This window comes from Macaca fascicularis, chromosome 4 (genome assembly GCF_037993035.2).
Source record: "Macaca fascicularis isolate 582-1 chromosome 4, T2T-MFA8v1.1".
NCBI classification, from domain to species: domain Eukaryota; kingdom Metazoa; phylum Chordata; class Mammalia; order Primates; family Cercopithecidae; genus Macaca; species Macaca fascicularis.
Genome location: NC_088378.1, coordinates 29,760,305 through 29,787,876, shown reverse-complemented (window position 1 = coordinate 29,787,876; position 27,572 = coordinate 29,760,305). Strand labels below are relative to the sequence as shown.

General features: G+C 38.1%; 1 protein-coding gene and 1 pseudogene across 36 annotated transcripts in view; one reads left to right on the top strand and one right to left on the bottom strand.

Moving 5' to 3' along the window:
* NCOA7 (nuclear receptor coactivator 7) overlaps nucleotides 1-27,572 on the bottom strand; it is a 150,539-nt gene that overhangs the window by 76,310 nt on the left and 46,657 nt on the right. For 20 of the 36 annotated variants that reach the window (XM_045391580.2, XM_074036992.1, XM_045391582.3 and 17 more), the window contains one exon: nucleotides 4,819-5,039. In XM_045391580.2, coding sequence (XP_045247515.2) covers nucleotides 4,819-5,039 — 221 coding nt within the window. Of the gene's footprint in view, nucleotides 1-4,818; nucleotides 5,040-5,494; nucleotides 5,593-16,652; nucleotides 16,769-27,572 lie in introns of all 36 variants that reach the window. The other 16 variants (XM_065543339.1, XM_065543336.1, XM_065543346.1 and 13 more) reach the window with 3 other exon arrangements.
* Nucleotides 381-2,470, top strand: LOC102124817 (cell division control protein 42 homolog pseudogene; annotated as a pseudogene).

Below are 27,572 nucleotides of genomic sequence, written 5' to 3'. Positions count from 1 at the left end.
AGTATACCACATAAAAAGGCTATCCTAATACAGTGAGAAATCATTAAAAAAAAAAAAAAAAAAAGCATACACTTTGGGGTCGGGTGCAGTGGATCACGCCTGTAATCCCAGCACTTTAGGAGGCCAAAGTGGGTGGATCACTTGAAGTCAGGCGTTCAAGAACAGCCTGGCCAATATGGTGAAATCCCGACTCTACTAAAAGAATGAAAATTAGCCAAGCATTATGGCGTGCACCTGTAATCTCAGCTACTCGTGAGGCTAAGGCAGAAGAATCACTTGAACCCCAGAGGCAGAGATTGCAGTGAGCTGAGATTGTGCCATGGCACTCCAGCCTGGGTGACAGAGTGAGACTCAGTATTTTAAAAAAAAAAAAAAAAAGGAGTGCTGCCAACGCCCCGGTGGAGAAGCTGAGGTCAACATCAGATTTGAAATATTTAAAGTGGATACAAAACTATTTCAGCAATGCAGACAATTAAGTGTGTTGTTGTGGGCGATGGTGCTGTTGGTAAAACATGTCTCCTGATATCCTACACAACAAACAAATTTCCATCGGAATATGTACCAACTGTTTTTGACAACTATGCAGTCACAGTTATGATTGGTGGAGAACCATATACTCTTGGACTTTTTGATACTGCAGGGCAAGAGGATTATGACAGATTACGACCGCTGAGTTATCCACAAACAGATGTATTTCTAGTCTGTTTTTCAGTGGTCTCTCCATCTTCATTTGAAAATGTGAAAGAAAAGTGGGTGCCTGAGATAACTCACCACTGTCCAAAGACTCCTTTCTTGCTTGTTGGGACTCAAATTGATCTCAGAGATGACCCCTCCACTATTGAGAAACTTGCCAAGAACAAACAGAAGCCTGTCACTCCAGAGACTGCTGAAAAGCTGGCCCGTGACCTGAAGGCTGTCAAGTATGTGGCGTGTTCTGCACTCACACAGAAAGGCCTCAAGAATGTATTTGACGAAGCAATATTGGCTGCCCTGGAGCCTCCAGAACCGAAGAAGAGCCGCAGGTGTGTGCTGCTATGAACATCTCTCCAGAGCCCTTTCTGCCCAGCTGGTGTCAGCATCATACTAAAAGCAATGTTTAAATCAAACTAAAGATTAAAAATTAAAATTCGTTTTTGCAATAATGACAAATGCCCTGCACCTACCCACATGCACTCGTGTGAGACAAGGCCCATAGGTATGGCCCCCCCTTTCCCCTCCCAGTACTAGTTAATTTTGAGTAATTGTGTATTGTCAGAAAAGTGATTAGCACTAGTTTTTGTTTTGTTGTTTGAAAAAAAAAAAAAAAAAGTAGTGGGTTTTTTTTTTTTTTGGTTTAAAAGCAAGGCATGCTTGTGGATGACTGTAACAGACTAATTGGAATTGTTGAAGCTGCTCCCTGGTTCCACTCTGGAGACATCTGGGACATCTTAGTGTGTTTTTTTTTTTTTTTCCCCTCCTCTTTTTTGGGGGGGAGTGTGTGTGGGGTTTGTTTTTTAGTCTTGTTTTTTTAATTCATTAACCAGTGGATAGCCCTTAAGGGGAGGAGGACGGATTGATTCCACATTCCACTTCCTAGATCTAGTTTAGAAAACATGTTCCCCATCTGGTGCTCTTAGGAAGGAGTATAGTAAATGCCTCATTTAATAACATACTCCTTTTTGAAAGTTGCCTTTTCTCTCCACCCTTGAGTAGATCCAGTATTTGATGAAACTCATGAAAGTGGGTGGAGCCTGTCTTGCCCCTCCTCTTTTCTAGGACGCACTATATGTGACTGTGACTTTCAAGGACATTTGTTTGCCATTCACTGTTTTTTTTGGGAAGTTGATTTCTAACTTCTTTCACTGATAAATGAAGAAAAGTATTGCACCTTTGAAATGCACCAAATGAATTGAGTTTGTAATTAAAAAAATTTTTTTCCCTCTCAGTCATTGTCTTATATGCTTAGCGTAGATTTGCAGCTCAGTAGTATATGGTGTTCCTAGAATGCAGCTGAAGACCTGGTATGTAGAGGAAATACGAGGGGTGGTGCTAGAAGACAGACATCTGTGGAGTGATTCACATCCTCTCAAGTTAGGAGGATGGAGGCCTGCTTCATTAAGAAGCTGGGGGTAGGGTGGGGGTGGGGAGAACACTTAACAACATGGGGACCAGGCAGGAGAATCCCCTTATTTCTGTTTTGCATATGAGGAACCCTAGAGCAGCCAGGTGAGGCTCTCTAGTTTAATAAAAATCATGGAAAGAGTCTTAATAAAGACTCTTAATAAGTGCTAATAGGGATTTTATCAGCTTATTTTGGTTGCAGTTTCCAATTTTTAAAAATGTTGAGGTAATCTTTCCCACCTTCCCAATCCTAATTCTTGTAGATTCATTAGTGTTGAACCAATGCTTTCTCATGTCTCAATTCTTTGTATATGCATTCTTTTCAGATGTATTAAACAAACAAAAACCCTTCAAAAAAAAAAAAAAGAAATATATATATATATATATATATATATATGCTTTGGGAGGCCAAGGCAGGAGGATTGCTGGAGGGTAGGACTTCGAGGCAGGAAGACTGCTTGGGGCTAGAAGCTTGAAACCAGTTTTATGGTGAGACCCCATCTCTCTCTCTTAAAAAAAAAAATATATATATATATATATATATATCTCTAGGTGTGGTGTCATGTGCCTGTAATCCCAGCTACTCAGGAGGTTGAGGCAGGAAGACTGCTTGAGCCCTGAAGTCGGAGGTGGCAGTGAGCTATAATCCTACCACTGTACTCCAGCCTGAGTGACAATGCAAGACCCAATCTCAAAACAAACAAAAGATATGAAATGCAATTTTCCTTAATCCTTTTCCTCTTTTTGGAAATAAGGGATAATATTTAATATTTACATTTTGAGAGGAAGCTTATTAACAGCACATAAGTATCTTTCAACAGGTTGACAGTTACAGCTTTTTATAAAATACTGAATAGCTTGAGATTAAAAACATCCATTAAGACATGTAATACATTATACAATCATCTTAGCCGACTGTAAAGCTACAAACCACATGCTTTCGGCTGCCGAGAGAGCATCTGCCTGTATGGTAGCAACATCAGCAATGCAGCACTTATTACTACCTAAAGGGCAGTCCATTTTATCTTTGAACACTGTTGGAAGGTTACATTAAACATGGATACAAGGTATGTCTTCCTGTAACTTTGGCATTAACTAGGACCAAGTTTAGGGCACCCCAGAACAAGTGTCATTGCTCTGCTACAAGGCCACATTTCATTTACCGTATTCTGTGTGTTCTCAGTAACTGCCCTTTGCTTTCTCTCCTTTCCTAGCAATCTCAAGTATGCCATGACCTGCATGCCATGCCATATGTCTTCTAACACTGTTGGAAGGTTACATTAAACATGGAGACACGGCCAGGTGTGGTGGCTCATGTCTGTAATCCCAGGACTTTGGGAGGCCGAGGAGGGTAGGTCACGAGGTCGAGATCGAGACCATCCTGGCTAACATGGTGAAACCCCATCTCTACTAAATATACAAAAAATTAGCTGGGCGTGGTGGCGGGCACCTGTAGTCCCAGCTACTGGGGAGGCTGAGGCAGGAGGATGCCATGAACCCGGGAGGCAGAGCTTGCAGTGAGCCGAGATCGGGCCACTGCACTCCAGCCTGGGCGAAGGGTGAGATTCCATCTCAAAATAAATAAGTAAATAAATAAAATAAATAAATAAAATTTAAAAAACCATGGAGACATAAACGTATGTCTTCCTGTAACTTTGGTATTAACTAGGACCAACTTGAGGGTGGCTCAGAACAAGTGTCATTGCTCTGCTACAAAACCATATTTCATTTACCGTATTTGCAGTGTGTTCTCAGATACTGCTCTCAGTTTTCTCTCCCTTTCCTAGCAATCTCAACTATGCCATAACCTGTATACCATGCCAAGTTCTGATTCCTGGTACCCTTTATTTATTTCATTTATTTGCATTCTCTTTGAAAGAAAATCCATGGGTGTATGTGATATAACAGTAGGTATGAGATGGATGATTCAGGTCAAGCTAGATATGCCACTTCTGCGAATGTAGTTTCAGATGCAGGGGTTGTTCTGAGAAACTATGTAACACTGTGGACTCATTTCAAGATTCCCTTTAAGACTCCCAAGTGTCTGAGGTCAGGAATTCAAGACCAGCCTGGTCAACATGGTGAAACCCCATCTGCTAAAAATACAAAAAATTAGCCAGGAGTGGTGGCGGGTGCCTGCAGTCCCAGTTACTCAGGAGGCTGAGGCAGAAGAATTGCTTGAACCTGGGAGGCAGAGGTTGCAGCGAGCCGAGGTCATGCCATTGCACGCCAGCCTAGGCAACAGAGCAAGACTCCTTGTCAAAAAAAAAAAAAAAAAAAAAAAAAAAAAAAGACTCCTAGGGCTTTTTTTTTTTTTTTTAAACTGACAGATGCTAGGCCATGTCTCCTCCATTTTCTACTGTCTAGCAAATGACAAAAAGTACAGGCATTTCTATCGGCATATTTATGAATATGTCTACATACGTTGAGAAAAATATTTCTCATAAAGAGAAAGTGACTCTTCTTCAGATAAACGTTTATTAGTACACAATACATGCTGGGCACTGTGTTAAATGCTGGGAACACAAATTTAAATGAGACATTATTTTAGTGTGATCCCCTTACACAAGATTATGTATATAAAGCAAGGGCCAGGGGCACATAGCAGCTGCTCCACAAACTGTTACCATTATTATGATCCATCACAAATGATAGCCTTTTAAGAATTCTTATAGGCTTTTTAAATGAAAATACTGCAGTAACGCCATGAATACTCACCGATACTATAATATCTCTTTAGTTCTGTACGCCTAATCTCCTTTAACTGATTACTTTTTCTCTTTTTCTTCTCATCAGTCATATATTCCTCTTCCACAGCAATGTTGCACTTGTCTGGCTCTAAAACTACTGTATTGGCATCCTCCTTCCCAGTATGAGTCCTTGTAGCCATAGCTGAGGCTGTCTCTGCATTTTGTTTGGCTTGTTTTTTCTTTTTCAATCTAAGAAAAGAGGGGAAAAAAAGAAAAAAACATTGGAGAGATGATTTGCTGGTAGAAATCGTATTAATTTCATGCTGCTGGGCTTTGAAAACTAATGAACTGATACAGAAAACACTTTCCTTATAATATGTTTCATTACATTTATTGTTCTTTTTTATTTTCTAATCACTTACAAATTCTTACATGGAGATCTGTGACCTTTCTTCAACTTGATATAGTCAATACTACATCTCATAAAATTATTGAGAACTGCCATAGGCCTGAGGAAAAATGAGATTCTTCCATAGGCTATGAAATGTTGAGCATTTTTTAAAATCACAATATATGGTTATGCTACCAGAATGCCGTGTTTGGAAGATTACATTTTAAGAAAATATTTCTGGTTTCAGCGGTACTTTTGGACTGATGGGCAAGCACATTCGTAAAAACAAGCCCTTTGTAATTGGCTGACATACCGAGTAAAAGGATTTGACAAGGTGTGAACTGGGTCACATAAGAGTAATTCTTTTCCTTTAAACATACGGCAATAGTAGTGAAGAAAGAGCTGCATTTCCTAAGATAGAAAAATGCCATAATGACAACACATGATTTTCATTATGATTACTGATAGCTGGCTGATTATTAGTTAACATATTTGATGTTACAAATTCTTTACTCCTGAGCCAAAGATGTGTGTAAGAGATAAAGTTTATCAGAATTCACTGAAAGCCAATACCTCAAAATATTTTCAGTTGACACACACTCTGTAATTAATGGATATGTCACTCTGTACTTGACAGTCGAGAATGTTTTTGGCTTACCAGAATCTAAGTGCTTTGAGAACAAGGGCCTTGGCCTCTAGTATATGTTGTACTCTACTCATATGTAAATACATATTTTTAAACTATGTCCTCTTTCCCTGTGCCTACATAGAAAGTATCTAGGCACAGTAAGATTTATCTTACACATTTCTATTTCCTTCACCCTCTTGAGCATATGTCCTATTTGATGTTGGTCAATGAATAAGAACCTGTTTGGGTAGAAAAATGAGATAACTGTAGGATACACAGGGACTGAAACTTGATACTACACTGCATTGCTCTGTGATGTCAAACAAATCAGTCTGACATGCTAGAGAGGTCCCTCCCTGAGGCTACAGCACTTAAGAGAACTCTTACCTCAGGGTAGGAATTTCACACCTTGAGCCTTTGTTTTCTTATATCTCAAATGGTGACAATTGTACTTCCTTGGGTCTCTAATAGGATCTTTTATTAGGCTTAACTGACATAATACACATCAACATATAACACAAACAGAAACAGAAATAGTAAAATAGCCCCTAATACAATCATAAAGACATGACAACTAAGCATGGTGAGAAAAATGAGACATTCCACTTTGAGATAAAGGTCCCATATTCCAACAAGGTATTTCAACTAGGCTATTATTTACTGAACACTGAGCAGCCAGGTTCTTAGATATTTATTGGCTAATAAATTAGTATATAGCATAAGAGACAGAGCAGCAGAGGAAAAGTCATAGATGAATATACTCCCCATCTCTTAGTTTAGCCATCTTTTAAGGTTTGTTTAAAAGACCAAAACTGGAAGTCCTAGCCAGAGCAACCAGGAAAGAGAAAGAAATTAAGAGTATCCAAAATAAAAAAGAGGAAGTCAAACTATCTCTGTTTGCCAATTATACAATCAAATACCTAGAAACCCTGAAGACTCCTCCATAAGACTCCTAGATTTGATAAATTCAGTAAAGTCTCAGGATACAAAATCAATGTACACAAATCAGTAGCACTGCTACAGCAACAATGACTAAGCTGACAATCAAATAAAGAACTCAAGGACAGTAAGAGAAAAAAGAAAGAGAAAAAAAAATAACTCAAAATATCTCTATAAGGAAACTTACAAAACACTGCTGAAAGGAACTGTAGATGACATGAACAACAACAAAAAAAAAATTAGAAAAAACAATCTTAAAACTCATATGGAACCAAAAAAGAGCCCAAATAGCCAAAGCAATCCTAAGCAAAAAGAACAAATCTGAAGGCATCACATTACCCGACTTCAAATTATACTACAAGGCTATAGTTACTAAAACCGCATGGTACCTGTATAAATATAGATATATAGACATTGCAACGCAACAGAATAAAGAACCCAGAAATAAAACCAAATACAACCAATTGATCTTCAACAGAGCATACAAAAACATAAATTGGGGAAAGGAAATCCTATTCAATAAATGGTGCTGGAAAAACTGAATAGCTATATGTAGAACAATGAAACTGCATCCCTTATCTCTCACCACACATAAAAATCAACTCAAGATGGATTAAAGACTTAACTCTAAGACCTGAACCACAAAATCTCTAGAAGAAAACCTAGTAAAAACTCTTCTGGGCTGGGCGTGGTGGCTCACGCCTGTAATCCCAGCACTTCGAGAGGCCGAAGCAGGCAGATCACGAGGTCTGGAGTTTGAGACCAGCCTGACCAACATAGTGAAACCCCATCTGTACTAAAGATACAAAAATTAGGTGGGTGTGGTGGCATCTGCCTGTAGTTCCAGCTACTCAGGAGGCTGAGGCAAGAGAATCACCTGAACCCAGGTGGTGGAGGTTGCAGTGAGCTGAGATTGCGCCAGTGAACTCCAGCCTGGGTGACAGAGAAAGACTCTTTCTTAAAAACAAACAAACAAACAAAAACTCTTCTTGACATTGGCCTAAGCAAAGAATTTATGACTTAGACCCCAAAAGCAAATGCAATAAAAACAAAAATAAATGTGACCTAATTAAACTAAAAAGCTTGTTCACAACAACAAAAATAAAAAGAGATCATGAGAGTAAACAGACAACCCACAGAATGGGAGAAAATATTTACAAACTATGCATCTGACAAAGGACTAATATCTAGAATCTATAAGCTACTCAATCAGCAAGACAAAAGCAAATAATCCCATTAAAATGTGGGCAAATGACATGCATAGATATTTCTAAAAAAAAAAAAGATATATAATGGCCAACAAATATATTTTTTAAAATGCTCTATATCACGAATCATCAGGGAGATACAAATTAAAACCACAGTGAAATACCACCTTATTCTAGCCAGAATGGCTGTTATTAAAAAGTCAAAAAACAATAGATGTTGTGTGTGGATGTGGTGAAAAGGGAACACTTATACATTGCTGGTGGGAATATAAATTAGTACAACCTTTGCAGTATGGCGATTTCTCAAAGAAATTAAAAGTAGATCTACCATTCGATCCACCAATCGCATTACTGGGTATCTACTCAAAGGAAAAAATGTCATTATACGAAAACAATACCTGCATGTGTATGTTTATTGCAGCACAATTCACAATTGCAAAGATACGGAATAAACCTAAGTGCCCATCAACTGATGAGTAGATAAAGAAAATGTGGTCTATATACACCATGGACTACCACTCAGCCACAGAAAAGAACAAAATAATGTCCTCTGCAGCAACTTGGATGGAAATGGAGGTAAGTATTCTAGGTGAAGTAACTTAGGAATGAAAAAATCAAATATTACATGTTCTCGCTTATAAGTGGGAGCTAAGCTATGAGGATGCAAAAACATACATAGTATAATAACGAACCAGGGGAGGGTGGGATGTGGCTGAGGGATAAAAAAATTACATATTGGATACAATGTACATTACTCAGTTGACAGGTGCACTAACATTTCAGACTCCACCACTATACCATTCATCCACATAACCAAAAACCACTTGTACCACCAAAAGCTATTGAAAGAATCATATAATTAATAATAAATAAATAAATAACCAAAAATCACCAACCAAACAATTGGAGACTCATAAAAAGGAATTATTTTCATGAAACATATTATTTTCTATCCTCAGATTTTAACTTATTTTTCTGGTAAAGGAGTAAATAGCTCTAGCAAAGTTCAGATAATACCCCTAATAAAACAATTTCCCTCCTGATCAAAATTTCTCTTCTGATCAAAAGTCCTGCGTGAGGCTCAAATTATTCTGCAGCAATCTAGATACCACACAGAGCTTGTCTCTTAACATTGGAAGGCTTATCTATGCAGAGAACTGATCTCTTTCTCCAAAATGATGGGCTGATTCTGATGTACTGGCTAATCAAAAACATGTTTGGGATTAACTTTGTTGCCCCCTTCCAAAGATGATTCCTTCTAAGAGAAAAGAGATGTCAAATATTAATATTAATTCTATGCAGCCTGAGATATGCTGCTTCTTAATCTTCTGAATGTTTCCACTTTAAGTTGATTTAAATGTCCTTGTTTCACTGTCCCCACGATAATTAAACTCACTCAGATCTGGGGCATGTGCTTTGATGAACGGCAGCACTGTTTGGGGACATCTCATTAGAGACTCATTTTCCTCTTGGAAATAACAAAATGGGATACATTGTTTTATTTTTCTCTCCCTTTTCTACACAGACTATTATTGTCAACACATATAGCCAAACACAGTTGTTACTTCAGAAAAAAAGCTAGAATACCTTAGAAATAATACCTTAGAAATTCTACAATCAGATAATCTTTTGCTTTGACTAGAGTACTCATAGACTTTGTTTCTCTGGAGATTATCAATATAACTAGAATATTCTGATATTGCAACTGGAAATCAGATGTGTTTCTGGAAGCCCTCTGTAAAATCCTTCCTTCCAAGTAAAGAGATCAATTTCTAACACTTTTTGCAAAGGGGAATAGCTGCCAACCTGAGGAATCTGGTAAAGTTAATGCTCTTCAAGCATTCCTTTTCAGGGCTTTAATCTTTCAGTCCTTACTTTTTGTTTTTAAGCCAGTACCTATCTTAGTAAGATAATCTCACAATAGGGATTTGTTATCATTAACTTAAGATAAACAGAAAAAAAATGGTCTTGCAGAAAAACGAACTCCCATTATTTCATCTAAGCATTTTTCATGACCCCAAATATACACTGATTTTATATTGTGGGCTAAAAATACACTTGGCAAATCATCTTAAACGATGAGTGACTGAAAAATAATGAAATACATTTAAGATTTGATTGCCGTGAGTACAAGTGGGAAAAAAAACCAAAACCTTTATTTTGCATTTGTCTTTCTTTAAAATAGATCACAATTACATAAAACCAGTGTTTTAAACTGTAGTCAAGCTTTGTCAATTCTATCTTCTAATCCTATCTTTCCCACTCCAATTTACCTTCTCTTCACAATCTCTGCTTGGTCAGGCTTTCAACAACTCTGTGACCTGGACTATGTTTTATGATATTATTTATTTTTCTTCTTTTATTATGAAAACAAAACATGTCATAACAGAAAATTTTCGAAGTGCAAAAAATGAATAAGACTGAGATCAAATGCAATGCTAACATAAGAAGCAATCACTGTTTGGGGAAGACAAGGTGAAAGCCAAAAGAAAAGACAAATTACACTGTGGGCTTCCCCAAGGGCAGAAGAATGAGGCAATGTGGCTGGACACCACGATTCCGAGCTTATTTATACCTTTCCATAAAGGAATATTAAAAAGCTTTTTAAATTCTGGAATCTCTTGGCTTTTTTACATTAAAATGGTGTAGGCACTCATAGAATGAACACATACTTCACTTTTTCCCTACTAGTGTTCCAGCCCAGAGTTAGCCGACTGACTACAGAAGTGAGCAAGGGGCTCCTGCTAAATAAATCACTTGTAGTAGCTGAATGAAAACTGATTTTCTTCTGAAGCTTTTTCTTTTACAAAAGGAAATGAGTTTGGGGCACTGGCAGTAAGCAGAGTCAGGGTCTCGGGCAAGTTCCCTTCTTGCATGGCACACATTAGGTACTCAGTAAATATTTCTTGAATAAAATAATGGAAAATGAGCCCATGTTCTGAGATATGCTGCTTCTTAATCTTCTGAATTTTTCCACTTTAAGTTGATTTAAATGTTCTGATTTGGTTGAGATCTGCTATTCTACAAACAGCCATTTCACAGCTTTCTCTGATTCGCAGCATGTTCTCCAAAATGAACTGCCATCTTCTTATTTAAGCTACTTGATTTTAAAATAAAATATATTAGCCACACATTATTTATTTATTTTTTATTATACTTTAAGTTCTAGGGTACATGTGTACAACATGCAGATTTGTTACATAGGTATACATATGCCATGCTTGTTTGCTGCACCCATCAACTCGTCATTCACATTAAGTATTTCTCCTAATGCTATCCCTCCCCCAGTCCCTCACCCCGCAACAAGCCCCAGTGTGTGATGTTCCCCGCCCTGTGTCCAAGTGTTCTCACTGTTCAATCTCCACTTATGAGAGAACATGCAGTGTTTGGTTTTCTGTCCTTGTGACAGTTTGCTGAGAATGATGGTTTCCAGCTGCATCCATGTCCCTGCAAAGGACACAGACTCATCTTTTTTTATGGCTGCATACTATTCCATGGCATATATGTGCCATATTTTCTTAATCCAGTCTGTCACTGATGAACATGAGGGTTGGTTCCAAGTCTTTGCTATTGTGAATAGTGCCACAATAAATATATGTGTGCACGTGTCTTTAGAGTAGCATGATTTATAATCCTTTGGGTATACACCCAGTAATGGGATCGCTGGGTCAAATGGTATTTCTAGTTCTAGATCCTTGAGGAATCGCCACACTGTCTTCCACAATGGTTGAACTAGTTTACACTCCCACCAACAGTGTAAAAAAATTCCTATTTCTCCATATCCTCTCCAGCATCTGTTGTTTCCTGACTTTTTAATGATCACCATTCTAACCGGTGTGAGATGGTATCTCATTGTGGTTTTGATTTGCATTTCTCTGATGACCAGTGATGATGAGCATTTTTTCATGTATCTGTTGGGTGCATAAATGTCTTCTTTTGAGAAGTGTCTGTTCATATTCTTTGCTCATTTTTTGATGGGGTTGTTTTTTTCTTGTAAATTTGTTTGAGTTCTTTGTAGATTCTGGATATTAGCCCTTTGTCAGATGGGTAGACTGGAAAATTTTTCTCCCATTCTGTAGGTTGCCTGTTCACTCTGATGGTAGTTTCTTTTGCAGTGCAGAAGCTCTTTAGTTTAATTAGATCCCATATGTCTATTTTGGCTTTTGTTGCCATTGCTTTTGGTGTTTTAGTCATGAAGTCTTTGCCCAAGCCCATGTCCTGAATGGTATTGGCTAGGTTTTCTTCTAGGGTTTTTATGATTTTAGGTCTAACATTTAGGTCTCTAATCCATCTTGAATTAATTTTTGTATAATGTATAAGGAAGGGATCCAGTTTCAGCTTTCTACATATTAGTCACACACAATTTAAAATGTACTGAACTACAGACTGCTTTAATTAATATTAAATTCACAGTTATATATGACTTTGTTCTTAATTTTAAAATTTGGGATCCATGTGCTTTTGAAAAATGCAACATAGACATAAATATCTTGTATGGCATTGTTCAATATGGTAGCCACAGGCCAGTCACCCATAGTTACTCTTCATTTTGAAATTTGGGATCCATGTGCTTTTGAAAAATGCAACATAGACATAAATATCTTGTATGGCATTGTTCAATATAGTAGCCACAGGCTAGTCACCCATAGTTACTACATTTAAGTAAAATTGACTTTAAAATTATTCTGTTGTAAGAAATACACTTCTAGACTCATATCCTAGTGGTTACTCTACTAGATAATACAGAATACTTCCATCATCACAGAAAGTACTAGACCATATTGATCTAGAGCTATAGTTAGTCCTATCTGCAAGACATTAGAGAGAAGGGTAAAGATACAGTATTTAAAATGTAACGAGTATATGCAGAAAATATGTGTACAAGGGTACATACACACACTCAAATACTTTTTATTGTGTTTCATTTGTACATTTTGAATTTTATACCATGTACAATAATATATTAAAAATATTTTAAGTAGTCTTTGAAATCTCTTTCCTACTGTAAGAATAATTTAACACATATTGTCCAATTTTTAAAACTGAATTTTACTTTTCAAAAACTTATGAAAAGCTTTAAAGAGCTTTCTTCTAACAGGAACTACTAAGCTGACTAAGGAGCCAGGCACCAGGCTATGTACTTCACAAATGCTAGTCTATCCTCACAAAAGCCCAATGAGGTAGGCAGTTTTATCTCTATTTTACAGATAACAAAAGGAAGGGTGAGAAAAACTAGGACCATTTCCCAAGGTCATAGGGCATAGTTTAGCTGTGGAGCGGGAATTCACAAGCCTAGGTTACAGCCAACTGCCACAGGGCCTCCTAGAAGCCCCTCTAAATGTGTACTATGGCATATACGTATACCTCGACTTTAAAATAAAATCCGCTGGACTCTGAAAATTCTACAAACTATGTGGGGGCCTGAAAATTTAGTGGGCTTCAATGGATTGCGCACTCACAGAAAGATTTGAACACAGATTTGGGTTCTGGGCTTGGCTTTCTCTGTAATCAGCCCTGCAACCTGCGTTGGAAATAGGATAAACCCCCTGGGACTTCTAAGTAAACAAAAGCAAGAGGCTAACATGATTTTCAAGGTCCTATCTGGCTCTAACAGTTTGCCCTTGGCGGAGAAGAGGAGGAAATGTGTTAAACTTGTTTTGATTAAAAAAAAAAAAAAAAAAATTTTTTTTTAACATCCAACTAAACCGTCCCAAGAGTCTTGCACTTGTGTTTTTTTTCCTAAGTCTCACATTTGATTACATTTTCCTTCCACTGCAGAATTTCTAGCCTTGGATAAGTCCAGAGGCCAAGACAGTCAGAACCCCATTCATTTACAAAGGCTATTAAAAGCAAAAATAAAAACAAACCAAAAAACCCTAAAACCAAACCAAGAATAACAACAAAACACTGCTCTATAATTTGGGGCTAATAGCTCCAGGAAGAAAAGTAGAAAACATCAAAACTGACCAACCATGAGAACAGACCCATGAAAGTCTTCTTTAATACAAAATTTTTCTTTAAAATTACCTCTGTAGGGAAATAGAGTACTAATATGAAATATGTAGGTATAGCATTATTTCATGAAAAAAAGATGTAAAACAGTATTGCAGCGTGACTCCATTTTTGTGGAAAAAACAACAAAAAAAGCAAAATCCCTAAAGACCAACTATATACACATAGATATGTATTTATACAGGTTTGGTGGATGTATGAGAAAACGGTTAGTCAACGAGTGGGGAGAGAAGAAGAACTTTCACTTTTTTTTTTTGAGACGGAGTCTTGCTGTGTCACCAGACTGCATGGAGGGCAGTGGCGAGATCTCGGCTCACTGTAACCTCCGACTCCCTGGTTCATGCGATTCTCCTGCCTCAGCCTCCAGAGTAGCTGGGATTGCAGGCATGCAGCACCACCACACCCAGCTAATTTTTGTATTTTTAGTACAGACGGGGTTTCACTATGTTGACTAGGATGGTCTCGATTTTCTGACCTCGTGATCCACCCACATCAGCCTCCCAAAGTGCTGGGATTTACAGGCATGAGCCACCGCGCCCAGCCAAGAACTTTTACTTTATAGGTATGTAATGTGGTGGTGTTGAATCTTTTGTACAGTAAGCATGTATTACTTCTGGATTTACAAGGCTAACAAACAACAACAAAATTAAATATCTGCAGCTATAGCAACATTTTGCTAACTCTTGTTTAGTGGTTCATTCTTTCTCCTGAGTCCAGCTATCTCAGTAAATTGCTGGACTGCAATCCCACACCATTTTTTTTTTTTTTTTTAAAGTCAGATAGAGCTAGTCTGTCTCCCTCCAGGGACCCTCTCTTGGTGCTTTTCTTGGCTGTTCTGGCTGCAACCTTGTCATTGTATTGTTCTGACCTTCAGAGCCTAGGCTGTTTTTTCCTGGTTGTCTAATTCTGACTTTTACCACCTCTGACAATGGAAGGTCAGTCTTTGGGCAGAAACACTTGTGTTTGAATCCTCTTGTACCTTGGATGCACATCCTTTGGCGAGTTACTAACTCTAAGCCTCAGGTTTGTTGTCCTTGACATAAAAATAATAGCCTCTGAGGGTTTTTAATGGTGATTAAAGGAAATGGTACACAGAAAGCTCACTTTACTATTAAACACAACCTGTGCCTGGTTTCCAGGAAGAGCTTAATAAACAAAAGTTACTAATTTGTTGTGCTGCTGCTGTTATTCTTACTCGGGGATTTCTAAGAATCCAAGTAAATGAGAGAACATATAAAACACAACATATTTAACATAACAAAGAAGGTATGTGACAAATGTCAGGTATTAATATATGTTCATGTCCTTTTTCTCACTCTACATAAATATTAATTGTATTTAACTCTGCTATGAATTTAGTCATCAATGCAAAGCCACTTATTATTTCTAGAAAAACATCACTTTTTGAACGTTATTTCATTTTGTCATTTCATAGTTTTCCATTTCCACTGAAAATCCTCATTTATGATACATTATATGCCAAATTAAGTCAAACTTACAGGCAAAGGGAGAGTAACAGTTAAAACAACAACTCACTTGAAGAAAATTTTCTCTTGGAATTCTGGCCAAATAAAAACAAAAGGTTTAAGAGTAATCACTGGAAAAACCTGTGGACGTTCCTGATTCTAGTGTCACCCATGGAGACATGCATTTTTTTTTCCTTTTTTCTAATCGTGATAATGAGATTCTTCCCACTGCTAAAACTGAAATTCATCAGTTAAAATGAAAGTACTCCGGCTTCAAAGAACCAATACAGTTAGGAAAAGAGATTCTTTGGCTTTGCATTCAATAACGAGCAATATATCCTTCAGCTGGGTATACAAACACACAACATCATTTCCCCTAGCCTCAAAGAACAACCACATTCAAATAAAGACAGAAAAACAGAATGTCAATCGGGGAAACTGCAACAATTCAGTTTTCCTTTTCTAGGATTTCCTTGTACTATTAAAACAGTGGTGGGTCAGCAGGTCTTAGAAGACCCCGGTAACCAACGTGTGGGGGCCAGAAGTGGCCAAAACCAAATTCACACTCTCTCAGAGGAGCCTTGGGGTGGGACATTTCAGAAAACTTATAAGCATCCCCCGGTACCAGGATCAAAATGACACTGCTGCAAAATGGATGCACACTGTGTAGAATGTCTACATTGTATTTATAAAACAAAACAGGCTTTTGTTGAATGTATACATTGCCCTGTGTGAGAATTTGGTTCCCTTTTCTAGAAGTCAGAATGCTGAGTCACAGCCTAAAAACGGTTTAGAGAAATTGATGGTGCAGACAATGGTAATATATATCTCATCTATAAACTAAGGAAGGGAACCAGAAAAGGGAACTTGCTCCAGGTAACGAGAGAATTGTGTTGTGCTATGAGTCACCAAAAAGGCCTACAAATATATTTAAATATTAGGAATTTTACTGCTTATCAACCAAGAATAAGCTGACAAACACTGCAACTGAGAAGTTAGTCAAATTCGACAAAGAGAAATGTAAACAAAGTATCTGGAAGTTGTTTATTTTCTTTTGCTTTACAATGACATTATGCACGTAGCTTATTTAACATAGTTAAACTGACTGGATGTATTAATTCCCTACGACTGCTGTACCAAATTACCACACATTTGGTAACTTAACACACATCTATTTTCTTATAGTTCTGGAGGTCAGAAGTCTAAAATCAGACTCACCAGGCTGAAATCAAGGTGTCCACAGGGCCATCCTCCCCATCAGAGGTTCTTTCCTTGCTTTTCCCAGCTTCTAGAGGTATATTCCTGGTAGCCTCTTCGTCCATTTTCAAAGCCACCTGCATGGCACACTGTTTTATCTGTAGTCAAACCTCCCTCTTATATGTACATTTAGTATTGCATATAGGACCCATCCAGATAATCCAAGTTAATGTTCCTATCTCAAGGCCCTTAATCACATCTGCAAAATCTCTTTTGCCATAAAAGGTAACATTCTCAAGTACCAGGGATTAGGAACTGGCTATCTTTGGGGGTCACTATTCAGCCTACCACACTGGCTAACTTAACTTTTATGTTACAAATAATTGTAAACTGAGCATCATATCTTAGTGTGTTAGTGTCTATGTCTAAATCACTACTATGGCTATTCGATGTATTGTCTATGATACTTGAAAAAATTCACTGCTGGCAGTGAGTAGCAATAAACATATTTCTAGAGCAAAAGCAAAAGGTTTATTCAAGACTACCCTGAAATCTGCAATGAGAATATTACAGATGTGAATTTTTTTATTTATGTTGGATGACTTCAAAACAGTCTCTTGGAAGTGGGGCATTGGAAGGAAATTTTTAACAGGTAGGATTTCTAAAGAGTTAAGTCTCATTTTCATATCTAATTACTTAGATCTACATTGAATCAGTTAATCAATGTTTATAATCCCTTACACAAAGCTGTTTATAATCCCCTACAAAGCCAAGAAAATCTTCTAAAATATTTTTTTTTATTTTGCTAGAACTCCTTAATAAAGGAAACCTTTTTAAATTATTTTTTTAGAAATGCTTTTTACTCAAAACGAACTGTATTCTGACTACTCAATGAATCTTATAGAAAGCAGCATTGGCATATATTTTCGTGACACATATATTTTGCTGCAACAGCAATATATTGCAGTGACATAATTCCAGAAGAACAGCAAACAGTTGTTTTCTTGAGGACATTTTAGTCAAACACAAAGCATACTATCTTGAAAAATCTCAAGCAAGCAAACTCAATGATGCCAGTGATTTCGTCATCCAATTTTAACCGACTTTCCTGTCAACTGCTTTAACTGTAGAAATACTGAAGGAAATAAGAGCTAAAATACAGAATCCTGAAACTAATCAGTTTAGTATATAAATTAATGTTCTACTGAAAGCCTCGTAAGGGAAACATAGTTTATGATCAGCAGAAATGGCCTGATGACAGAAAACAATTATAAGTAGCATAAAATTGCAATATGTTCTAGCTTAACTTCTCTCTCAACTTTAAAAAATATACTCTATTAATCTGAAATTGCTTTTGAACAACTTTAGACATACATATACTTACCCTTTTATGATAATATACTTTCATTGTCATAAACTAGACATGACCTCATAAATCATTCTGTCATTATAGGTAGTTTCAGAAATAATAATCTAATATCAGGTATGAAATTTTAAAACTTATTTTGGCAGATGCTCTCAATGTAGTTGGTTTACATCCAACATGTCTATTCAACATCTTAGAGGTATTTTTTTCCAATTGCTACATGCTGGCTACTGCTTGGGAAGTGACATTGCTTAAAAACAGAATTCCTGGGCTGGTAGACTGGTAGTACCTACTCTGAATTTTTTTCTTTCTGAAGTTAGTGCAGAACTCTGAGTCTCGATAATTCATTCACATGTAAAGGTAAACCCAAAATAGATTTTGAAGAAAAATCTTGGACAATGACCATCCAATCACAAGACGGTCTTGGTCACGCTCTTAAAAAAAACCCAACAATGGCCACCTCTCAAGTTACCAGTTTGATTTTAGCCAACCACAGGAACACCTGTGGTATAACAATAAATAAATAAATATAACCATGTCTTGCTAAACAACAGGGATACGTTCTGAGAAATGTGGCATGAGGTGATTTTTGTCATTATACAAACATTATAGAATATACTTACTACAAACCCACATAGAATAGCCTATGACACACCTAGGCTATATGGTAGAACCCATTGCTACTAGTTTACAAAACTGTACAGCATGTTACTGTAATGAATAGTGTAGGCAGTTGTAACCAGTAAGTATTTATGTATCTAAACAGGTGTAAAAACATAAAAGGTAAAATAAAAATATGGTATTTAAAAAATGGTAGCCAGGCATGATGGCTCAAGCCTATAATCCTAGCACTTTGGGAGGCCAAAGCAGAAGAACTGCTTGAGTCCAGGAGTTCAAGACCAGCCTAAGCAACATTGCAAGACCCTGTCTCTACAATTTTTTTTTTTTTTTTTTAATTTAGCCAGGCAAGGTGGCATCCTGAGTAGTTCCAGCTACTCAGAAGGCTGAGGTGGGAGGACCACCCGAGCCTGGGGGGCTGAGGCTGCAGCGAGCTATGATCATGCCACTGCACTTCATTCTAGGCAACAGAGCAAGACCCTGTCTCAAAAAGAAAAGAAAAAACGATACAGCTGTATAGGGTCCTTACCATGTACGGAAGCTGCTCTTGGGGAGTCAGAGAGTGAGTGGTGAGTAAATGTGCTCACTGTGCTCTACTGCTTCTAAATGCCGTATACTTAGGCTGCACTAAATTTATACATATTTTTTCTTCATTCAATAATAAACTACCTTAGCTTACTATAACTTTTTTCCTTTATCAATTTGTAAATAACTTTTTGATATTTAGCTAAAAATACAAACACATTGTACAGCTGTACAAAAATATTTTCTTTCTTTATATGCTTATTCTATAAGCTTTTTTTCTATTTCTAAAATTTTTAACCCTTTTGTTTTACTTTTTAAACTTTTTAAACTTAGTTTAAAAACTAAGACGTAAACACACAGGGTCTACACAGGGTCGGAACATCAGCGTCACTGTCTTCCACCTCCACATCCTGTCCCACTGGAAGTTCTCAGGGGCAATTACACGCATGGAATGATCCTCTCCTGTAATAACAATGCCTTTTTCTGGAACACCTCCTAAAAGACTTGCCTGAGGCTGTTCTGTTTAGCTTTTTTTTTTTTTTTTAATAATCAGAAAACACTCTAAAATAATAATAGCTAGTGTAGTAAATACATAAACCAGTAACACAGTCATTTATCATCATTATCAAGAATTAGGCACTGTACATAATTGTATGTGCTATGCTTTTCCACAGCTGGCAGCACAGTGGGTTTGTTTACACCAGCATCACCAAGTAATGTGTTGCACTATGACGGCGACAATGTTACTGGATGATAGAATTTGTTAGCCCCATCATAATCTTACGGACCCACCATCATAAATGAGGCCAGTGGCTTACGTGGAACATGACTGTATTTGGTCTTTGTCCCCAGGTTCCTGGTACAGATTTCCTAAAACACTGGAATCTCCTGAGTGAAGAAGAGTGTCTTTTGTATTCTAATGAGATGACTCAAAGTTGCAGAGGGAGGGAGGAGCCCAGAGAGCTTCTGGATGGAGGCTAGTCACCAGAAAGGTCCAGCCAGGGTTAAAAGGTTGGAATTTTTGGCCCTACCCCACAATCCACTTCTCAAGAGGGGAGGGGACAGCAGATAGAGTTAAATCACTAAGGGCTAGGCCTGGCGCAGTGGCTGACACCTGTAATCCCAGTACTTTGTGAGGCTGAGGTTGGACTGATCACTGAAGTCAGGAGTTCGAGGCCAGCCTAGCCAAAATGGGGAAACCTCATCTCTACTAAAAATACAAAAATGAGCCAGGCGTGGTGGCATGCACCTGTAGTCCCAGCTACTTGGGAGGCTGAGGCAGGAGAATTGCCTGAACCCGGGAGGTGGAGGTTGCAGTGAGCTGAGATTGCTCCACTAAACTCTAGCCTGGGTGACAGAGTAAGACTGTCTCAAAAACAAACAAACAAAAATCACCAAGGGCTAATGATTTAATCAATCATGCGCAGGTAATGAACCTCCAAGAAAACCCCTTAAATGTTGAAGTTCTGAAAGTTTGCACGGTGATGAACACATTAAGCCACTGCGAAGGTGGCACACCTGGAGAGGGCATTGAAGCTTGTTGGCACCACCCCTGAATCCCCAAGCCTACCATTCCTGAGTCCCCCATACCTTGCCCTCTGCCTCTCTTCCATTGGGCTGTTCCTGAGTTATATCCTTTATAATAAACTGGTTAAGTGTAAGAAAAGTGTTTTCCTGAGTCCCCTGCGCAGTTCTAGTGAACTCTCAAACCTGAAGAAGGCGGTCAGGGGAAACCTCAAATTTGCAGTCAAGGTGGACAAAAGCACAGGTGGTCCGGGGACCTGGGACTTACAACAGAACCCTTAAATCTGTGGAGTCTGAGGCTGACTCTGAGAAGTTAGTGTCAAAACTGAATGGAACTGTTGGACACTCAGCTGGTATTGGAGAACCAGAAAACACCAAACTCTAGTGAAGAAAATAAAAGCATTTCACTCCAGAACATGCTTCTTTGACATGTTTTGAGATGGCTGTTCTGAGGGCTTGCAAACAGAAGTACCCCTGCAAAGCTGTTTTTCATGGGGGAGTTTTGCATCAATCCAGCCAGGTCTTCCCTTGTCCTGATCTAGGAAAGATTTAACTGAGAGTCTGACACCTTCAAAGATCTGAAAGAAGCATTTACCACCTATCCTCTCTGACGGCTGCTACCTATCAGGTTTCATCTATATAACAAGACCCCTTCACAAGCCAGGCCTCCTCTTCTTTCCCTCCCCATAATGTGTCTTGCCACTGTAATCTGATTTTTGGCCATGCTCTGAGCCCCCATTCTTTCTGTGACCTCAAGATGGCATAGAAGCTTCTGTACCCCATTGCAGGATTGGGTAAACACTTTGTGGTCTCCCAAACATTTAGGTTTTCCTCATGCATGTTAAAAAACAATTGTATGCTTCTTTCTTATTAACCTGCCTTTCATGAGTTCATTTTTCAGTGAAGCTTCAAAGGGCAAAGGGGAAGTTTTTCCTTAGTCACTAGAGAGTTAAGGACTAGGAAGGGCTTTGTTATCAGAGGGACTGGCATGTGCTCTACTCATTAACAGGAAAAAATATGGGAAGGAGTTCCTTTTTATCACTAACCATGAAGTAGTTCTGCAACAGCCATACAACTAATAGCAGCATGCAATTTACTGTCCCATTTTTCATGCTAATTTATATGTTCCCTGGTCTGGACTTTCCATTTTTAAATAGTATATTGTAATTTCTTTAATAAGTGCAACGAAGAGAAAATATAATAGCATGTGGATGATCTCAGCCTCCTTACTCATGCTGCCTCCTGATGGGATTCTGGGTTTGTTGTTTCCTTTTCCTGGTTCTGAGCTTATGAACACAGGTGTGGGAAATGAATTAGGGGGAGAAGTGGAAGAGGAAATAGAGTGAGAGAAGAAATAGAAGAAAATAAACCTAGAAGGAAAGAAGGGGAAAAGGTAAGCACATGAGGAGATACACTGGCTGGATATGGGAAGGGTTTCAAAAAGGAGAAAGTTTGGGGAAGCAGCTGAGAGACATGTAAAAGGTCAGAGAGATGAGAAAGAGGAGTTTAAAGTTTTATCAAATATAAGGCATTTATTACCCCCTTGGATGTTTTCTGAAAGGTGAAGTAAATATTTGAGTTATCTTCAATTCTTTTCTCTGATATACGTATTTCTTTGAATGTGACTTAACGCTGGGATTGGACCAAGGCATGGCTGGTTATACACGGGTGACACGCGTGTACTTTTCCAAAGAAAGATGCCTTAAAGGTGGAGTATGAATGAATGAATGAATGAATGAGAAACAAACTTCAATACGGGAAAGATGAAGCAGGCTAATTATAAGTTATATGTGTCAAATTTCACAAACTGATATAAACCTTGAATCAGACCATGTAACACAGACTTTTAGGCTAATTTCTCAAGCGAAGTCACTTCACACACAAACAATGAGAGAAATCAAACTTCGCTCAACATTAATCTAATTTAAAGAATAATGTAAGGTATTTTGTGGGGAGATAACTAGCCCAAGACCTAACAATTCCCCACTACTTGAACACTTTGCCCCAAATGGCTGGAATTTCCTATCATAAACTTTTCTTCATATGTAATATGTCACTCGGCACACACAGGTGCAACCAACTTCCTATTATGAAATTAAGTAATCAACCATCTTCTCCAGCAGCAGACTTTACCAAGGAAGTTTTGCTTTGATTTTATTACATGTTCTTTTTGATTTTTAAATAGTTGTTGATAAAAGGCAAGATAATTTCTCATAGATGTGTACTTGTTTATATAGTTTTAAATGTTCTGCTCCCAGGCATTCCTTTTAATTTCAATACACTTTAAAAAACTCTCTTGAACATTTGTAATGTTGGAATAATAGTCATCCACATTTCCTGTGGATTTCCACACTCCTGCATTAAGCCATAAGAAAACTCAGCTGGACTTTATTTTGGCTGAGTTAAAGGCGGTTTTGAAGAAAACCAAAATGGAATGATAACAATATTTTATCAGATGGGGGAAATAAATATGTTTTTAACTATTACTGAGACTCTGCAGGGAGTATATCAGCTACAGTTCAAACAAAAGCCCAATAAAGGAAAATGTCATTGCTGTTTGTATGGATTAGACCAAAGAATCTTTAATCTTTAATCATCTCCATCAAAAGGTCCCTTAAAAAGAGGGGCTCAATATTTTAACACATGTATACATTACAACTTCACAATGGCATCAGCAAAAATGAAAATTCATATTTATCAACCATTATGTCCCTGGCATGACAACCATACATTTTTTAAAGTGCTCTTTATCCATAAATTAATTTTTCTATATTCAGATATTATTTTAGTGGAGTTGTGGTATTAAACACTAAATTGAGTTTTCTGAATTCTACATAAAGCTGTCACAATATCAAACATTCTAAAACAGCTTAAGGTGAAAATATAATTACCTAAACTAATGAAAGAATTTGAACCTTTTCCATTTTGTTTCCAAGAAGCATAAATCCTAGAATCTCAAGTAGGAAAGTTCTTTAACGGTTATCTTATCGAATCATCCAATCAATGATGGAATTAACTATGATATTTACAGCAATATGTACAGTATCTAAAAACTCACTGAGACTCAAAGCATGTCATTCTTTTTAAAAGCTTTAACTCCAGTTCCTAGTACACTGCCTGACATACTAGCGAAAACTGCAGTAGGTTTCAATGGCCTGCCTACAATCTATTCCTTATTCTGCAATACCAGATCTGGGTAGGACTCACCCTAGCTCCAGAAAGGAGCTTGTCCAATCAAAGCACTGAGTCTCTGCCTCTGCAGCTGCCCAGCAGCAGCCACTACTCCAAAACTCAGCACCGGCTCTAAGTTGGTCCAATCCCTGTGAGTCTCAGGACTTGTGAGACCTAATACCAAGCATTTGCTTTGCCTGCTGTTGCATAATGAAGATTCTGACTTAGCTGCATTTATCAAGAAAAGCCTGAAAAAGGAAGCTAAAAGAAAGGAAGGATTTAGATACCGATAAACTAAGTCATAATGGTATTATTTCAGTTCCAAACCCAGGCATTCCTGATGTCAAGTCTTATCTGGGACTTTTTACTTATGTGAACCAGAAGTCTCCATATTCCTTTTTTTTTTCTCCTAAGGTAGTCTGATCTGTTTTCTGTTACTTTACCCTAGAAAGGGGAAAGAGCTTCCTGACTATTACGGAAATTTGCATAAGCAAGGTTGCTCCATACGAACAACCCCCAAATGTGGATTGGCTGAGCTGGGTTTGGATGATACTTGGAAACTTAGCAGTCTTTATCACATGAAAATAACATGGATGGCTGTGTATCTTAAGATTAGATTGTGTGCCTATCAAGCCTGCATTATTGGGGAACTTAGGAAATTTTAAAGATTCTGGAATAAGTGTTCTACCTCTTTTAGCCTGAGGAAAAAAAAGAACTTTTACCTGGGAAATACACATCCTTTTAAATTATCAGGCTGGAGAGGCACTAAAATGAGACTGCAATCACATCTTACTTCCCGCTGGAGCTAGGTATTCATCTCCAGAACCAGCTTGCTATTGCCACAAGCAGCTATAAATTAATCTAATAATGCCACACCAGACACTATAACTTAATGCATAGCCAGTCACTAATCAATGCTATGTCTGTAACCCAACAAGAATTCCTGGCACATCACTTTATATCAGCCCACTTCCTATCTCCTTTTTGCCTTTAAAAATCCACTTGTAACTGCTGCTAATCAGAGTGCATATTCAGGGCATCTTCAGTCTATGCTCCTGGGCTACAATCCTCAAGTTTGGCTCAAATAAACTCTACTTGCATTAAATTTGCCTCAGTTTCTTCCTTTTAGGTCAGCAAGCCATCAGTGAGGTCTTAAAAGAAAAAGACAAGCTTGAGATATCACTGGTCTGCTGAAAGTAGAGTGAGATGAAAGTACAACTCTGTTAAGAGAGAACCTTTGTCTGTGGCTTGCAGCAGCTGAGAGTCTGGTGACCTTGGTTAAATAACAACCTCTTAAGACCTCAGTAGCTCACCTCTACCAAGAAGTTAGCTTAGGTTGTTTTTAAGATATTTTCCATCCCTAAATCTCTATAAAAATAAACAACTAAGTAAATAAATGGATCTAGATCATATGGAGATTATTTGATGAACAAAAATCTTCAGTTTTTTAATCAAACTTTAAAGAATTTTCTTTTATCTACAAGGGATTAATTACACTATGTTCACATGTATTTAATAAGTATTATTTACATTTTAAAGTCACTTTAGTTTTCTCTAGTGATGATTTCAGACACACAAATGTATCATGAGAGTTTTTTTTATGGTTAAAACCAAACATTTGTTTTTATTAAAACAAAAACAAAAATAAATAAGCCGCCCACATATTTCTGTTAATACTCTTCCACTGTGTATGAAAGTACATCTTATTTTTAAAGATCATTTGTCACATCTTAATAATCCTACCTACCAAATGTTTTTGCAGGCATTATGATTTTTAAAAAATAATAAAAGTTTTGCAGTTTAACATGACGATTTTTAAAAATTTTATTATTATTTCTCAGAGGAAACAACACTGTGGAACCAACAAAAAGGAAGGAAGAGACAAAGGGAAGAAGGGTCTTACTTAAGCTAGTGTTAACTTTAAAATTTCTCTGCAGTTAGAAGTTAGGGGCAAAACTGAGTTTTGGAGGAGTGAGAGGAGGGCAGGGGTATGTCTTAAAGCTGCATCGGCTAAGCAATCTGACTCCTAGAACTACATGTTTGTTTGGGGTGGCCTGTGGAACATGCTGATGGCAATGGCACAGGGGAATGGAGAGAGAGGCCACAGCCTCTAAAGCACCTCTTGCTGCCACCCTGATTGAAAGAAGACATCAGCCTCATTTATTTCCCTCCCCTCCCCTCCCCTCCCCTCCCCTCCCCTCCCCTCCCCTCCCCTTCCCTCCCCTCCCCTCCTCTTCCCTCCCCTCCCCTCCCCTCCCCTCCTCTTCCCTCCCCTCCCCTCTCCTCTCCTTTTGACAGAATCTTGCTCTGTTACCTACACTGGAGTGCAGTGGTGTGATCTCAGCTGACTGCAACTTCTGCCTGCTGGGTTCAAGTGATTCTCCTGCCTCAGCCTCCCGAGTAGCTGGGATTACAGGAGCCTGCCACACCTGGCTAATTTTTGTATTTTTAGTAGAGACAGGGTTTCACCATGTGGCCAGGCTGGTCTCAAACTCCCGACTTCAAGTAATGCGCCTACCTCAGCCTCCCAAAGTCCTGGGATTACAGGTGTAAGCCACCAAGCCCAGCCAGCCCCATTATTTCCAAGAGTTTTAGTTGTCTGCCTACTCAACTGTTTTATGTGTGATCTTCATAACAAGCAAATTTATCTGTCCTGGTTTCCACTTTTTTCTTAATTTCTCATTTTCTCTTTGATGAGGTTAAACAATGCAAATCACTCACAATTTATGACTTCAAATTCACAAATTTCTAGTGCCAATAGTTTCACTCTGCAGCAACACAAACTGGAGCAGAAGTTTTATTTTGAATATATGTTTCATTAAGCATAATTTCTGGAAGTTGAAAAATAACTTACCTAATATGCAAGAAAGAAAACTATTCTGAAGTTCCAGAGAGAAACTGAAACCAGTAACAGGATTTTGGTGGGCAGAACACACGGCAGGGGAGAAAGGAGATCTGGAGACCATGCCATGCTGTGACACAACAGTGGCGATGTCCCACAGACCTGAAATCCAGAGCAGCCGAGGCTGCAGAAAATAACAAGGTGGCTGAGAGATCCAGCGGTTCTACCCGTGTCCTGCCAAAGAATATCCACTTTGTAGCAGCACTTCCCCAGCAGGTAAGCTTGGCGCTGTGTTTCACTGTAACTGGCTGTGAATTTGGAACAGCCCACCAGCCAAAGCTTATATAAAACTGTGGTCTTTGAGCATCCTTGGTATGCTAGGCCCTTAAGGGCCTTCACTGCCCCATGAAAAATTGAACTAGTTAAAACCAATCATTTGTGGCCTTATGGACTCATTTCCTCTATCCAGGCTGCAAGCTCATTTCCCCTATCCAGGGTGCAAACTTCAATCTCTAAGTAGCATTACCAATGAACCTGTATGTGTCCTCTTGCCCAGCAAATAATAAAATAATTTACTGCTTGTTTTGTTAAGCCTTTAAGTAGTTAAAAGAGAGTAAAGTATTTGCAGGCTCCCTAGCAGGGGAACAAAAGCAACCAAGATTTGAGCTGGGTAGGGTTAGGCAGGTTTAGCATACAAAATGACAAAGTGGTAGAGAGCCTCCTAAAAATTATCATAACCATCACTCAAGAGGAAATTGTCCAGACACATGATCAAGAGATTGACTGTCGCAGAAGAAACCTGAAATGATTCCCTAGTGCCTTTGAAATTCTTGGTAGAAATCTTGTAGATCTGGATCAATGATGTTTCTTCTTATTTTCTAGGTGAAGATTTTAA